Source organism: Caloenas nicobarica, chromosome 15, assembly GCF_036013445.1.
Source record: "Caloenas nicobarica isolate bCalNic1 chromosome 15, bCalNic1.hap1, whole genome shotgun sequence".
Classification (NCBI taxonomy): domain Eukaryota; kingdom Metazoa; phylum Chordata; class Aves; order Columbiformes; family Columbidae; genus Caloenas; species Caloenas nicobarica.
This window is the reverse complement of record NC_088259.1, coordinates 14,667,037-14,683,781: the sequence shown is the minus strand read 5'-3', so window position 1 is coordinate 14,683,781 and position 16,745 is coordinate 14,667,037. Positions and strand designations below refer to the sequence as shown.

The 16,745-nt window shown below is 42.5% G+C and overlaps 1 protein-coding gene across 1 annotated transcript; it reads right to left on the bottom strand.

Annotated features, from left to right (window-relative positions):
* Window positions 1-715: 715 nt before the first annotated feature.
* On the bottom strand, window positions 716-8,758 carry LOC135994910 (1,25-dihydroxyvitamin D(3) 24-hydroxylase, mitochondrial). The gene is made up of 12 exons (XM_065645843.1): window positions 8,501-8,758; window positions 8,216-8,406; window positions 7,729-7,822; window positions 6,949-7,045; window positions 5,661-5,752; window positions 4,756-4,867; window positions 3,218-3,363; window positions 2,742-2,908; window positions 2,475-2,553; window positions 1,853-2,047; window positions 1,644-1,755; window positions 716-799 (listed from the first exon to the last, which is right to left on the bottom strand). Exons 1-11 carry the CDS (start codon window positions 8,756-8,758, stop codon window positions 1,645-1,647), a joined length of 1,542 nt encoding a protein of 513 aa, XP_065501915.1. The 3' UTR covers window positions 716-799; window position 1,644.
* Window positions 8,759-16,745: the final 7,987 nt, after the last annotated feature.

Here is a 16,745-nt window from a genome sequence, read left to right as displayed (position 1 = left end):
AGGCCACTAGGGTTTTATAAAAAAGGTGTGATAAAATGGCTTGTGTGGGAGCTGGAGCCATGAAACCCGCTATGGATATGAGCAGGGTATGTGGCAGGCACACTGTTGGAACCGTCCAAATCAAAGTACTGTGCAGGCATGAAGAATAAATCCTGTTACACAGCTTTGTCCTTATTTCCCTTCTATTAAGATAACACCCTGATTTTCAAGCCCTGTTGTCAGCGTTTTTACAGACTGCCATCTCACTTCTCAGTTTAATTCATGACATTGGTGATCTGATAAGGACTAAGCAAATTTCTTGTTAAGCTGATTCGTCAAAACTCTTCAACTCTGAGCTAACAGGACCAGTTCAGAGTGGCCGTTGTTCCCCCAGGTGTCCTATATGATACCCACAAACTGGAAACCAGCTCTTTCCAAGCCAGCCTGTTCAACAGCCTGAGGCTATAATAACTTCACCGTGTGCTAAGAAGAACCACACATAACACTCCACAGCTCGTTATCCAGCTCTATCCCGCACAGTCCCTCAGCTGCACTAAATCCGTATTTTGCATAGGTATATGAACGTGCATGGTATTTTTCTTTCCTCTTAACATTGCTAACTACAACTGAAGTAACTAACCACATTTTCCAATAAAACAGTATGGGAGCTTTTGTTGATACTATTTCTGGCTCAGCAGCTGTTCCAGGGACGTGTGTTGCAGTTTCTCCACTGGTTACTGTAGGTTTTGGCTTTCCCAGTCAATGCATATTTTTCAGAGAAGGCAGCAGTAGGATTGTCATCTGTTTTCTGCAAGCTGTACTAATGAGAAAAATAATCTATATAGTGATTGATTGTTTGAAAGCAAAAGCACTGCACATGCTTCAGTTAAAGTAGTTAATGGAAGGAATAGCCTTACTCAAATGATCTTGGGTGTTTTTTTTCCTGTGGTGTTGGCCAGCAAAAAAAAAATCTCCCATGGTATTTAAATGTCACTTGACTTCTAATTTGAGGACTTAATTCTAGATCAAAGACTCAGTTTTCCAGTTTAGACTTTTATACAAGTAAGATTTTCTTTTAGCTTGTTTGTATAAGTTTGTGAGCAGAGAACATGTTACAATGTATAATAAGTTGCAACACTGTACAACTATTTACAAATAGATATTTATTTTATTTGTCCTTCTGCCTAAAATCAAGTTTTCTAATATAAATTCTGTAGTGCCCTGGCATACTGTTCCTTCACTAGGGCATTTTCTTTTTAATTTGTACATTGATGCTCAAAATCAAGCGCTATTTTCCAGGAAATATCTTTTAGAAATGCAGTGGATAAGTTATATTGTAACAAAATAATGGCTATTATTTTCCCCAACAGTACATACATTTTGATTCCCCATTTCTGATCTGTATCATGCACAGAAGACATGCTCTCTTGGAGTTTAAAACTAGGCAGCTAACTTCAGAACCTTGAGACATACAAAATTTGTCTTCTTAGCACATCGAATGTTTTCTGGTAAAAGTAATAAAATGTGATGGCATTTAATAAATCTCACATTGTGAGAATAAAGCTTAGAAAAATGTCTGTTCTCTTACACTCACAGTTCTATAAAAATTCTAAATGAGGCTCAAAAAACAGTCTCACGTACCCCAGAGACCCTCATGCACATACCTTATCTCCTGTGAAAGGCAATGGGAAGCTCCCGGCTGGGAATCAGGATTCCAGAGTGGAGCGTTTCTACTGGTTTGTTGTCAGTTGCTACAATTTGGTATTTGCGAATGAGCTGAAACACAAACATTTCAGTTAGCATGCTTTGGCTTCTAGATCTTCCGACTAGACGTAGGACAACAGCCAGGCATTGTGTGCAGAAGAGAATTTACCCAGCAAAGGGCCAAGTGAAGCTGCAGCTCTGCTACGCGGCGCCCGATGCACATCCTCTTCCCAATGCCAAACGGAACATGGGAAAAAGGATTTATTAAATTCTTCTGAAACCAGCGCTCTGGCTTAAACTGAGTCCAGCCGTTGAAGTACTCTTCATTGCAACCCAAGGCATGGCTATTTATCATCAGCACGGTCTATAAACAAAGCAATAGAGAGAGGCTCATTACAAATTGGCTTAGAGCTACCAAGTGAATCAGCTTGTTAATGGGAAAAAAAAAAATGCAACAGCAAAGGCAAGGCAGTTTCCTCAGAAGATGCCGTGTAATTCTCTGGAGATTAGTTCAAACATAAAAAAGTCATAGTTTCCTCAGAAAATCATAGGAAAGTTTGAAAAATGTTTTTGAAATAGCACACTAAAATATTTTTGTCTAAATCCAACAGCAGTGCAGGCATGTATGGTTTTCAGTTTACGGGAATTCTTGGTGTGAATTCCTCATGCTTTATCCGGGGACTAGTCCTTGGGCAAAGTCATTTTGAGACTGAAATATGACCAGCTCCAGTGGTTTACAGGACAGTTAATCAACGACAAAATATTATAATAACCTAAATTAATTGACTTACCCCTTTGGGCAGTACATAATCTCCCAGAACTACTTCTGTGTCGATGGTGCGAGTGGTGAATGGCACTGACGGTGTTAATCTGCAGGGAAAAAAAATAAAATGGGTTAAATTTCCAGCATTTTTGTCTTCCTGTATCTGTCGTAGTTTACCCTAAACAACAAAGTGAACAAAATTGTATTCTAGAAATTTCTTTCTCCCTAGTACACACTAGCTGGTAAAAAACTTTGTGATCGTTTTGGTTTTTTGCAAATTATTTGAGAATTTTACCTCATGGATTCTTTCAGACATGCTTTTAGGTAAGGCATATTCTTCAAGTTCTCAGCACTTGGACTCTCATTAGCAGCCAAAACGCTCTGTATTTCCTGGAAAAGCTTCTGCTGAACATGTGGATTGCGCGAAATGTTATACAAAGCCCACAGTAAACTATTGGCCGTCTGAAAGCAACCAAAAAGAAATGTAAGATCTCCATTTGTGATGACAGAAACAAGAAGTTGCCAAAAGCTCAAAGCAACATTTATGGCTGGTCACTGCCTTATGGTGTTTTGTAAGGCCAAGGGACTGTGAGCCATCCCAGTTGTTCTCTTGGGGCAACGAACAGAAGAAAGATCTAGAGATTTCAGGTAAAAATTAACTGGTATTTAGGCCACAGAACTACAGAACTAGCTCACTCTCGAATGTTGTGGAGGAAAGCAGGGGGTTGGCAGGATGGTCATTTTAACCAGCTCTTGGAAAGTCGGGTTTACCGTTTCGACGCCGGCGATCTGGAGCTCCGCGATGGCCGCGTACAGCTCCTTCTTGGACAGTTGTCCCCCAGAGTAGATGTCGCACAGGAAATCCTCCCGGGGGTTTGCAGAGTGTTTTTCCAACCGACAGTCAATTGAGTGCTTGGCTGAGGAGGGAGGAGCAGGAGGTAATTAATGGAAAGTCACTAAAAATACTACAAAAATAAAAGCAAAAATACATCTTACATGCAGGATTTTGAAAGAGGACACCAAGCTGTGCTCTTTTTTTTCTAGCAATTAGAATGATGCTGGATAAATAATGGTATTTTCACTTTTTAAACAAAGAACTTGGTCACGAAAATCACTTCTGAACAGAAAGAGCTCTTGCAAACTATTAGGAATTCTGCTTTCTTAAATTAAGAAAGGAAATCAGTGATGTGTTCAGTGGAATATTTAGCAAACAGAAATACAGCGTGTAAAATTCATAAGGTTGAATTTTCAAAGGGGATCAAGGTGTTAAAAAAATCAAAGAGACTTAGCACTCAGACTCCCCGAGTGGAAATTTAAGCCTCTGATTTACTAGGGGAAGATAAAAATATATGTCAAATTTCTACATGCTATTTTTTAATATAGAGAACTAGCTTTTGTCCGCCCTTTCTTATGAATATACCAATTGTCAAGACCAGTTCCTAGTAAGGAGCTATTCATGTCAAGTGAAGGTGTCAAACTGTTTTTTCTGAGCAAAACTGGTTTAAAGTGTCATTCCTAAAACCCATAAACTAAGAAGCAATAAAATAAGTGCATGTGTGGCTAGCATGACCAAAACTCCTGAAGTATCAAGTATTCAAATACATGAGAGAAATATATCCCTTAGTCTTACAATCATCCAAGTGCCAAAACCTCTTAATCTTTAGCTATAACTATCACTGTCTAGCGAAATACTGAAAAATATAAACTTAAATTAATATCTGGAGTTAGAGTAATTTTCATAACCTTGAAGGCCAATTCATCTTAAGTAGACAGAAAATGTTGTCAAAAAGCCAAACTGTACCTTATGATTTCAATTGCTTCTGTTTTTAGAACTTACAACTATATTCCAGGTTGTTCGGAAGACCTATAATTTTTTTTTTTTTTTTAGCAAACAGTCTTTTGTTGCATGTAAAATGTTCTCATGTTCTCAATAAAACAACTCCCTTTGAGGTCCCTTTGAGGGAGGTCCCTTTTCTCACTTGTCTACCTTGCCTTAAAGAGATTATACACTCATTAGCTATTTACTTCTATGACAGATGAAAGTGGACTCATGATGTTGCTGGCTCCCAAATTTCTGGGGCTTCCCTGGGAATGAGTTATTGCTTCACTGAGCCAAGTGTTAGTCACAAGAAAGCAGTGCTCCTATGCTTGGAATAGGTTTGTGGTTCGCTGCAGCAAAGGTGGCTCAATCTGGGCAGCAATTAACAGCAGTGTAGGGCAGTAGCAAGTATGAAGAAAGTTAATTGCACCCAGTAGGAAACAGAGCAGAAGGGAAAGGAGAGAAATCATGTTAAAAAAAAAAAAATAACCTGTTTTAAATATATCATCCCATGCTTTAGTATGAGCTTGCCAGACTTTTGTGTTCAGACCCTTGTGGAGTTCCACAGGGGTCACCATCATCATTCCAAAAGTAGCCATCATCTGTAGTGGAGAAAGAGTTTTTGAAATCTTTCTTTAATCTAGCTGCTTGCAATCTGTGAACAAAATTAGACTGTAAAGTAAGGGGCAATTTTCAGGAAGTCATGATTCTGACAGATTTTCCATCCTGGACAGAAAGGGTGGGTCTCAACCCACTTAAACTCTATCCAGCTAAAAATTAGGGACAGCCAGTACAGGATGGGAGGCCTCTCTGGTGGGTGATTCATCTTATCTATTTTAGGCAACTGGTTTAGAATTGGACAAGCCACCGTTTGGCAGTGACACTCTCTCCCTTGACAACGGATGGAGCTAAAATACTAGGCAAGGCTAGATGCCTATCTTTTAGATGGCTAAAATTAGGCAGATACATGTCACTGGAGTCCAAGTTGCAACAAGATGCATGGCAGGTGTGCTCGCAGGAATGACTAAACCTCCACATCCAGCGTATTTGCATAATCCCACACAACTCCAAGAGGCCCACCCAACTATCAGCAGTGTTGCACAACAGGTGTCTCAGAGGGAGAGGAAAGTTACCCAGCTAATCTGATGACTCTATTTCCAGGATTACCCTGGTGCCCACACAGCGTTTTTCCCCTACAGATTTAGGCATTTCATAAATGGGACAGTCAGATGACCAGTACTAGCATTGCACATACAAGTGTTGCCTTGGATGTGCAAAGTTGCCAATATGGATGTAGCACAGAAGCCTGAACTTTTTTCAGGTGACCCATTTAAACTGGTACCCTCTCATTATCAGTAGGGGTAGAAAATCACTACAGTAAAGACTTTTCCATACCGTTTTTACAGCCTTGATGAAGTTCAAACTTTCTTCCTCTACATCCTTCTGTAAAAGACCAAACCTCCTTCCATACAGCACCAAGCAGATACCTGTTGTTAAGCAATCTTATCATTAAATGATATAAACAAAAAGGGTGCATGGTGTCCCCCGTTTATAATCAAGGAATGGCTTGGGTTATCCTTCTGAAAAATGGTCTCTGTTCTATGATACACATCCATGAGAACAGCACTTCACTGTCTGCATGTTTGCCTCAGACCTAAGTAGCAGCATATCTAGCTAAGGTGCTCTTACAGTAGCATTTTCTTCACAGAATCTAATTACCACTGATCCCCTTACATAAGCAACAGATCATTCTGCCAAACAGGGCTGGCATATTTAGCAAGTAAGCTGCTTGGCAAAGCTACTGAAGAGAACAGAGTAGTAGGAAAACAGGATCTGTGTAGGCCACCTAGTCCAGCATCTCCCAGCCCTTTCCACAGAAACCACTTGCCAACACTGGCAGCATCCCACACTCTACCAGTTTCCACCTCTTTCCACTTGATCTCTTTTTTTTTTTTTTCCTAAAGTTGTCACTTCCTATTTCTTCCTTTCCAAAAGCAGCCATCGCAACTGAACCATTTTCAGGAACTCAGCGCACAGGTTGCTGAGATGAGCCAGCCCAGAGCACACAGGTCTGGCGGAGCTCGTTCAGTTACACACTATACTCAATCTTCCCTCTGTGATGGGAACTACTGATGCAGCTGCTTCTGCCCGAAGTCATTCCCGGCTCCTTACTGTGCTCTGACAGGTTTCTAAAGCTGGAGGCTCCTGTCTTGGTAACTTATTCCAGTGCTTCCCAATCCCAATGTAAACATTTAAAATAGGATTTTCCAGCCCTTGTCTACAATGAGCACTTATTCACCATTACAGGATCATTCAATTGATCTTGTGCTGCTGATAATTAACAAATATCAGATGGACAAAAATGGTCATGTGCTATCCCACTCTAGCTAAAAGCACTGTGATTCCTCCAGGTTTTGGATAAATCACTGTTCATATTTGATTTATTTATTATTTTTTTGCGAGCCCCATAGATAACCTGACAGAACCGAAGAGTTTGTATAGATGCTGATGAATTCTGCATGTATACTGATGGTCCCCTGGCTTTTATGCAACCCACTTTCCATGATACTGTAGCTGATAGTTTGGAAACTATGAGCCTTCACCATCATCATTGATTGTGCTTTAACTAAAATGCCATGGCAGGTACAAAATGTGTATCATTCTCAGGCAAAAACAAACTTACTTTCGAAGGACCATTTGTTGAATTCTGAATAGACATCTTCTATTTGTCCGCTGTGGTTACAAATGTCATCTATTCTGTGCATGAACTCCTCTAGGACCTAAGTGGTGAAGAGAAGAGAGGGAAAAGAAGGAAATAAAATGACATTAACTAATAAAAATCCTGTGTAATTTAGCATTTCAACTGTCTTTTAACTAGATAACAATCTCACATAAGGGAGAGATACTTAACATTTCCTGTTCTTTGAACAAGATTACATTTCCCCCTGTGTTAACGTATGTTTGGATTTTACATGACTCTCATGCTATTACTGTTCGTAATTTGACAAACCGAGCTTTCCTCCACAGGGATACTGGATTTTCACAAAAAGAGAGGATTAAGCCGCTTATCACAGATGTTCCTCAAACTCAGTGAGGAACACAGAGGTTAAAGAAGGTGTTCCCTCAATGGAGGAACATAAGAATGTACAAGGCAAAAAACACTGAATGCAAGAAGAGTAAGTAAAAAGTCTGTTTGCAGGAGCCTGTATCATTGTGGAATCATCTTATTGTTCTGTGGAGACAGACAATCTCAACTACAGGTTTCTGCCTGGTCTCACTTTTGGTCAGACCCTGATAATCAGTTTGTACTTCTTATTCCCTGATTTCAGAATATTAACTCGTGGTTTTACCACTATAAAGCAGACAACAGCTATCCAGGTAAAACGGATCCCTTGATCTGCTTTTACTTCCCAGGTTTCCAAGGGGAGTGGAGCGAAAGAAAGAATTTCTCCTAGCGCAGTACCTCATTGATCGTGCTGTCCAGTTTCGCAACTTCCCTGGGTTTCATTAATTTCTTTTGAAAGGCACTTCTTACCCTCTGCCAGTCCTTTCCTTCCCTAGATTGAATTAAAAACAGCGAGATTGGAAAGAGAAAGGCTTAAAGAACAAAGAAAGCGGAAAAAACCTCAAACCCGCAACACGTGCAACAAGACATCGCCGGGCGCCGGTTCGCCTTCATCGCACCGACGGGCGTCAACCTGACGCCGCAGCCGCTTCTCGGGGGGCAGGGGATGGAAGCTGCTCCGGGCGGCGGCTCCGCCGGCACCGCCGGCCCGCGGGAGCGCAGCCCGGCTTGGGCGCCCCGGTCCCCGCGGAGCCGGGCGCGGCAGGTTGGCGGCGGCCGCCCGCCCGCAGCATCCCCCGGGCACCTCGGAAACCGCCCCCCTGCACCGCAGGGAGCGACCGGCCCTTCCCGCACCTCCCCAGGGACGCTAACAGGATCCACTTACAGGATCAGCAGCCCGTAGCCCTCGTCGCGATAGTCCCGATAGGCTTTCCAGGGCTTGATCTCCAGGCGCTGGGGGCAGGCGCTCTCCCGGCGGTACAGGGCTTCCAGGAGGCAGGGGGCTGCGATGTGCACCGAGTCGAAAGCCCCCAGCTTCATGCGGAAGATCTTCCCGAACCTCCTGTGGTACTCAGCCTGGGGGCGCAGAAGAAAGCACCCCCCTGGTGAGTGCGGGGTGCTCCCCTGGCTCCCCCCGCCGCAGCATCCCCCAGCCCTCCGCCCGCCTCACCAGCGTCTCATGCTGCCTCTTGAGCCCCCCCTTCCAGAGGACGTCGGGCAGGCTGCCCATGAGCGGCCAGCTGGGGGGGCCGGGCAGGGCGGCCAGGGGGTGTCCGCGGCCCCGCGGAGCGGGGGGCGCCGCCGGCCGCAGGGCGCTGAGGGACGAGGCGCGGAACCGCTGCGCGGGGGCTCCGCGCCCGGCGGGGCTCCTGGCGGCGCGGCCGCAGGTGAGGGCGGGATGCCGGAGGAAGATGCTGCAGGCTGCCATGGCCGCGGCGACAGGCACCCATCCGCATATATGTATATATATAGCAGCCGGGAGGCTCGCTGGACTTTCATCGGGGGCCAATGGGAGCTCTGGGTGGGGTGAGGTGGGGCCGGCCCGGCCCGGGGAGGCTGCGGGGCAAGCGGTTCATGAAAGGGTTCAGGCGAGGCAGGAGGGCACCGAGCCAGCGCCGGCCGCGCCTCCGCCCGCCGAGCTGCCCGGGGGCTCCCGGCCGCCCCGGCCCCGCCGCCCACGGCGGGTCCCGGGGGTCGTCACGGCGCCGGGGCGAGCGGGGTCAGGAGGCGGCCAGCGTGGCAGGTAGCGGCTCCCGCTCCCTGGAGAAGCTGCCTGCCGTTCGTGTGAACAGTCTCATCAAGCATTTTCTCTTTCTTTTTTTTTTTTTTTTTAATTTGGACCTTTTGCACGACACACACCGGGGCGGGGGGGCTCTGCTGTTCCTACCACGATGCGCAGGTGGCTGAATAGTTCAGTCTTCCTTCAGCATTTGCACTTTGAAACGATGGAATAAAAAAGGCAAGGAGCTGAGGAATAACAAGTTTTGATGGGTGGACTGCTCTTACCCTATCTGGCTGACTAACCACCTATTTATGCAAAGGGCATGTGAGTGCATCATCTGAGAAGGCAAAATTCCCTTCACTGTTAGTGCTGGCAGCCGTTGAATTCTGACAAAAATCAGTTAATGCCATGAGTCTTTTAATCGGAAACTGCACAGTGACCCTCAGAGAGAGCCAAAGGCTTTCACACTAAGTGAAGGCAGAAGATGTGCTAGTGTAGATAAAACAGCTCAAGTCACCTGGTGCTTACTGCTCTGTCCTCTCCTTGCAAGAGAAGTCAGAGAGGCTGTGGACAATAGCTACCTGTAAACCAGAGGATTTCCGGGAAAGACGGGTATGCTACAATGAAGACTTGATTTTCTGACACCCCACACTACCTTTTTTCATCTTTCCCAAGTTGTGTTTTGTGACTCAGCTCTTAATCTCCTGTATTTAAGTTTCTGACAGTAAGATGCAGAGTGTGCAGATAGATGGGTGTGTTAGACAAGTGACGAGCAGAGGAATAATCAGAGGATGAGTTTGACATGGAACTTAAGACCCATGAAGGTACACGTCTCATAGTAAAATTAACAAGGTGGTAGTGTACAATACAGATGAAGGTGTACAAAAGCATAACATCTCACTTGGAGATTTTTCCTGTGGTTTTGGTACTTCCTTCCCAATCTTGCTCTTCTGTTTCAATGGTTTTCTTCTATGGGATCATACTATATGGGCCAGAAGATCACAGCACTTTCTAGGTGGGTTTTAAAATTAAAGCTGGTTCAAAGGTTTGCACTTTTTTTTTTTTTTTTCTTTAGGGAAACACCACAGCAAGTTGACATTCTTGTGATTTGTTTTCTCGGAACCAGCTCTACTGAAAATGCATGTTGCTGTCCTCGTGGACTGAGTGCAGTTCGGGCTTTGTTCAATGATAAGTTCTTCTGAGAAACAGAAAGAAGAAACAATTAGTGTGCTCGCTGGACACCTGTCTATTTAAGGAATCAAAATGAACTCATTTGAAGGGTCATAGCTTAGTGCTTGTGAAACAATCTCTTTAGAAGAGTCTGGAATAGGCAAGTCAAGACTAAACTGGGCGCAGGTCAATTTTTCCATGTTCATCACTGCTATGGGGAAGAAACCACCCTGTTAATACGAAATCTTCTCTATTAAGTTGTTTTTAAACTCCAGAATGGAAAAGGTTTTATTTAACTTCTGTGGTCGTGATGTAACTCTCTGGCAGGGAAGCTGGGCCTGAGCTGAGAGAGCTAATGATTGCCTCAAGTTCTGGTAAAGTGCAGTTCTAAGGGCATTTTCAGCCTTTACTTCTTCCTCCCCTCCCTTTTAAGAGATCTCAAAAACAAGTCTTTAATTTTCAGCAAGACCTTTTCTTGTGACCTTTAGAACATATCAAGGGTTGTCATAAGAGTAAAGCGACACTAGTCACAGGGTTCTCAAATTGAATTTTGGGGGCATATCATCACAGGAGTATCACTCCACTGAGGCACCTGTAACAGTGAAGATGTCACCATTGTCCCACAGATGTCTATCCACCAGATTCCCCAATATTTTCTATCAATTGTAGCAGCTAATGACAACTGTGAGAGAAAAACCCTCTTCACTTCTATGGCAAGGAGTAGTTTTAGACCAGGAAATATCTGAAAAACAAAACTAAATAGCTTATGATACATATTTTTCTATGCTTCACTTTCGCTACAGACAAAAAAAAAAAAAAGGCGTTTTGATTGCTGCAGTCTCAGATGTTAGGAGATAATGTTCCTCAAAAAATGGTCTGTCGGTGTGATGCTTCTGGAGAAGATCTGACAGGGACTGCTGCAGAGGAACAGAAAGGCTGTATCACAGTGGAGCTTTTTCATCACTAAAATATTTAATCGGTACCTGAAGTCCAAGTTTTAGAGCTCCTTCCTAATGACAATTGCTAGTCCTACCTCCTGAGGAACAATCATAACGCATTCTTTAAATAAAGCTTGGAAATCCCATCAAGTTAAGAACTCCTCAATAGGATGTAAGAGACTGAGGTGTGCTTGGAAATCTCGTTGAAACACAACAGCTGAACTTCCCATACACTGTAAAACACTGAGCTCACACAAAACGAGCCAACTGCTTTTCATATAGTGAATTTCAAATACACTAAATATTACCAAAACAACTCCTCAGTGGGAAAGCGCTTTAGATTGGTGGTTGATTTTCCTCAGTACGTGTAATTGCAGGAGGTTTCTTTTGTGACATATTACACAATTCCTGTCTCCTGACCTCTACTCTTCCTCCTTGTTGGAAAAAGCTTTCTGCTATTTTGGCCCTAAAAATGCTTTCCAAGCCTCCTGTGTTTTCTAAAATGCTACAATGTAAAAGTGCTATAGGAGAACGGGCAGGCTGCACAGGGAGTATCTCTGTCGTAGGAACGTATTTCACAATGCTGGGGAAGACAAGCTGGATGCAACTTGTAAACACTGGTGTCAAAACACAAAGTTGTTATTCCAGGTTTTTGCTCATTTTTGTTTATACACTTTTAATTCTATGTCCCTTTGCAGCTGAGAATCGTATGGTTTTGTAAATATTGATGAATTCAACTTAGGAAATGGGAAAGTACAGTAATTCCCATTCTACAGAAGAGAAACCAAAATGTATTTGATAATTGAGATCGCAAAGTTGTTATATAGACACTCACTGTAAATTGAAAGCAAAAGAAATCTTCATTGTATTTTTTACTCAAATGCTATGTTTTCAAGATTAAGCCCTTCCGATCTCACTCCACACCAGATGATCACGCTCCTACAAGACAACAGCAGCAGTGTGGGAAAAAAGGCCTGCTGAGCAAACCGAGAATGAGGTAATCCTTAGAGAGATGCAGAAAAACAGAAAGGTGGATGAACAGCTCAAACTCCACCAGCCAAGGAATCTCCCAGCTGGCCATGACCTGTTTGAGATATCTACCTCGGCAATAAACATTGCGACATTCAACTATTGAAGGAGTCTCTAATTAAGTACATGGCTCAAGAAAATTAAGAGGTTTCTTGATTCAAATTAAGCACAGTTAATGTTTACTTAAAAAAAAAAGTGAACCATTTTTTTTCTGTGAATAACTGTTTATTACCTGATTTACATGAAAAAAGCACCCTTCATTCTCTAGAGAAGATAAGCTTGCAGGAGGATAAGTCAGGGAGCAAGTGAAGTGATGACCAGAGACCAAGAAACCAAGGTCCATGACAAGATGTTCTGATGGTCAGCTTGGAAATACTCAGGACTTGACTGACTCTTCTCTTTTGTTTGGCTTACTAGAACCACTCTCTGGGCTTTTTCAGTTTCTTGGCTCTTTCAGTGCTCTTGTCCTTCTTGATCAGGGAAGAGAATTCTTGTAGCAAAGGATTTGTGCATTAGGAAGGTGTGAGAATGAGTTACTGTCTCAGGCTGTCTCTTTGGACAGGACTGACAGAAGTCTAGAAGCTTTCTTCACCTTCCACACAGCACTGTAGAAAGGCACATTTAGTTTAAAAAGCAGTAATATTTAGGAATCTGACCAAACATTTCATTTTTTTGAAGCATATGGTTCACGTTCAGGAGGTAGGGATTTCACTAGGGGATATTGTGCCGTGGAAGGTGATACTGGAAGTCCTGGTTTCTCTTTACTCATCTTCAACACTTCCAGGGGGAAACTGAGGGAATCCAGAGTGAACTGAATCCCTCAGGATGGCTCGGAAGTACTTACTGGAACCATGATTTTGTGACGGATCAATAATTGTGGGTGGATACCTTCATACTGAGCTAGTACAGGAAAAGCTCTGTTGCTTCTCTCAGCCTTGTTTCTCCCAGATGTCCATAATCCATCTTTTTCCTGTTGATATCCATCTCGTCCTTCACTGTTCTGCAATTACTGACAGGCTTAATGCACAATCTAACTGTCTTTTACATTTGTCTCAATGAGTAGGGATGTAATTTGTGTGTTTACCGCAAAATAACTATGTACATTTATGGCAGTGTAAAAATATGTGTCAATTGCTGATGTTATCAGTGTAACATGATGTTATGCAAAGAAAATCTTAGAGGATATAAAAAGGTATAATGTAAATAGTATTTTTCTCACCACTTGAACAGGGTGATTTATCCTCTTTATGCTGCCTAATGATCCATGACATATAAGCATTGTGCCTTTAGAACCCGTCTATGTTGAAACAGTTTAGCAGTATCAGCAACAGCCTCTAATTATATAGATTCAATAAATTACTATTAAATTCTTTATTTTTGTGTGGTGGATGTTAGTGACTTTAGATGATGTAGCTAAGAATCTGGCTAGCTTGCAGCCACTACAGGTTAGACCTGCAGTCTTGCGTAACTGCACAATATCTAGATATCCATCTTTATTAACAGACCCTAAAGGTACAGAGGGCAGAACGGTCTTGGGAAGCATTAGGAGGAACAGTGAAAGATTCCATGTGAAGCCTAAAGAAGCATTTGGGTGGTCACGTTTTGCCCAAGACTGAGGCCAAAGGAGCCAGGTACAGTTTGCCGTGTCACCTGGAGACGTGTTGTGTTAGATCTCTGTACAGTTCCAAATGTAGATCCTCGGGCATCCCAAATCCAGAAGGCACCTAAATTCTGTAGGTATTTATGTATTTCTCTTTCCAGCTGTAGAAACCTCTGCAGCTTGTGTCTCCACCAAGATGAATGGATGCAGCTGCCTGTGTTCAAAGACAGTAATTCCTGGTCATTTTTCCCCATTGGGAAATTAATCTTGATTTTAGCTCTGCTTCCAGAAACAGTGCACTTAAGAGCAATCGTGTGTATATTTTTTCCTAGTTTTTGTGTGCAATTATACATTTAACCTGCTAAGACACTGTATATGTGCTTTTGCCTTTTTAACATGCAGTTACAGTGCAAAGTAGTGCTTGCGTTATGCTACTGAAAAATTACAAAAATATTTTCAGTTCTAGTGGTATTAATAACTCTACAATGTAAGTATGTGACCAAAAACTGTTTGCCAAAAGCAAGGAAAGCTTTCACAAGCAGGAAATGTTGAGTATCCCTTTCATTCAAAAAAACATTTGAAATCTAACATAAGGATCTACCTTTATAAATCTGAAGCTTTTAGTCGTTGTGTGACTGTCTTAATTGCCTGGAAAAATAGCTGTTACATGATTTCTTGAGAGAATTTGCTAAAGCTGGTTACAAAAACACTTGAATCAGACTCAAACTCATGCAATTTACCGGATTTGTTGATTAAGCCTGTAACATTTGCACAGATTATTTTACTTTTGGTCTGATGGATGCGTTTCTGCTGAGGTAAAGCTGACCTCATACCAAGTCTTTTGAAAGCAAATAGATGCTTGTTACTTGCTAAAATTTTGAAGGCTCTATTTCTGTGAGAAGGTACTAGCCAATTTGTCAAAGAAAAGACAAGAATAATATTGTTCTTGCACATTTTTCTTACACTTATAATAATATTTATCTTACTGTTCCTGCACTGACATGTTATAAAGTCTCATGAAGTATAATTGTGTGAATATAGTCTTTCATGTTATTTTTTTTAATTATGCTGTATTATATTTCTAGAATCAGAGTTTCACAGGTATTAATACCTGGTCTCTGAATTCCCCTGAAATACCAAGGTAACAGGTGATGCTCTCATGAGGTTAAGGTCTTGAGTTCTTGCCAATATTCAAGAAAGGTGGTTTAGGAGGTTTAGTTAGTGACTAAATAAGTGGTGTCTCCCCCTTGAGCCAGTACAGAGCTCAAAGCCCCAACCTGCTGTTAGTAGCTCCTATGCTGTTTGCAGCGAATGCCTTCCGAACATTTTCAACACCACGGCTACGACCATTTGATAGTGTTCAGGGAGGAGGAGTGCTAATTATTAGTATTATAATCATATTGCCCATGATTACAGTTTGGTAATAATATCTGGTCTCAAAATTTCCCAGAAGTGGCAAATAAATAGGAGATTTTGAATAGGTTTTTTTACTGCTTATTACAGAGCACTGCTGTTTCACCCCAGGGAAGGGGTGTGTGAAGCAATCCTTGTCTGTGGCCTTTAGAGTATTTTCTGATGAAAGGTCTAGTAGATACGTAAAAGATACTATTAATCCAGCAGTACTTCTGCAAAACCACAAAGAGATGAGTTTGAACTAGTGAATTGCTGTGAAACGAGTGCATTTTGCTTCCATTGTCTTCATTAGGGCCACGAGAAAACACGAAAACTCTATCTCCCTTTGCCATTACTCAGCTGAAAGGCACTCGGGCTACGCTTTGCTGAACTCAATACCCTCTGGGCCACATCCTGGTTACTCCTATTCATTGCTTTTGGAAGGATTAGAGCAGACTGCAGCAGTAGTTCATCAGATAAAGCCTGTGCCTGAAATCCTGCTGTTTATTTCCGTTCAAATGCCTGGCCACAGACCTCTCTAGGGAAGAGTTTAGTTTCCTCAGATGTATGAGTGCTGAACATAACTATTGCCCTTGGGAAAACATTGAATATGTTTATTGCTGTCTTTGGTAAAGCATCAAATGAGCACATCTGATACCCCCCTGAGGAAAAGTCTTCTCCAGAACTCCCACCCCAAAATAAAAAAAAGACAAAGACGAGATAGACTTGTGGAGATTAAAAAATGCTGAGTAACACTACAGACGGGACATATTACTGACAGATCTGCTGTGAGTTTAGAGCCAGCCTGCAGATTCAGTGGCAAATACATTTGCAATGCTTTAAGAGAAAAGAATCCAGGAGAGTGATGGTTACGGAGGGAACAGGACTCTGATCCTCCTTATGTGTTATTTTTCAAGAAATACATACCGACTTTTGAAACTGGCACTGACAGTGCTGCTCTTAGAAAGGAAGTTATTTCTACCTGTACAGGTGTAACCGATGACCTAATTTCAGGTATTTTGTGAGCAGTTCTTATTGAAGCTGAGCCACAAAAGTAAAAAAAGGGCAAGACCAATGCTGCATTTGTAGGCTCTGTAGAGAGACTTCCAGTGTGGACCACAAAAAGCTCCTGGTAAACTGAGAGATGTTCCACCATTCCAACGTTTCTGGAACAAGATGGGTTGTGGAGTAACAGAAATATATGGCTAGTATTTTGGACTCTGGTATATTCCCTGTTGACATTGAGATGCCAAGCAGTGGTGAGGGAGCGCAGGGCTGCAGAGATAGCCCTTACCTTTTATTTTAAATAAAACCAGCAAGAAGCAACAACTGTTCTACTGGGCCAGAATTATGGAATTATAAAGCACTGTGTTTACAGAATATCCTGTCCACAAAGGTGGAGTAAGGTCATCTGCTGTGCTTCTCCATAAAGGGATTTCCCAGCAAAAGGGAATCTCCAACTTCTACCTCAGGCACAAACACTGAGCAGAAACTCCCCTGGGCTTCACGGGTCCAGCTGACACTGCAGAACCATCTGCAAAGTGTTACAGCGAGGAAAAAGAGA

Coding starts and splice junctions, on each gene's coding strand:
- LOC135994910 (XM_065645843.1), bottom strand. CDS start 8,758: ATGGCAGCCTGCAGCATCTTCCTCCGGCATCCCGCCCTCACCTGCGGC. Junction 7,823..8,215: donor GGCTACGGGCTGCTGATCCT/GTAAGTGGATCC, acceptor AATTCAATCTAG/GGAAGGAAAGGACTGGCAGA. Junction 7,046..7,728: donor TGGACAGCACGATCAATGAG/GTACTGCGCTAG, acceptor TTCACCACTTAG/GTCCTAGAGGAGTTCATGCA.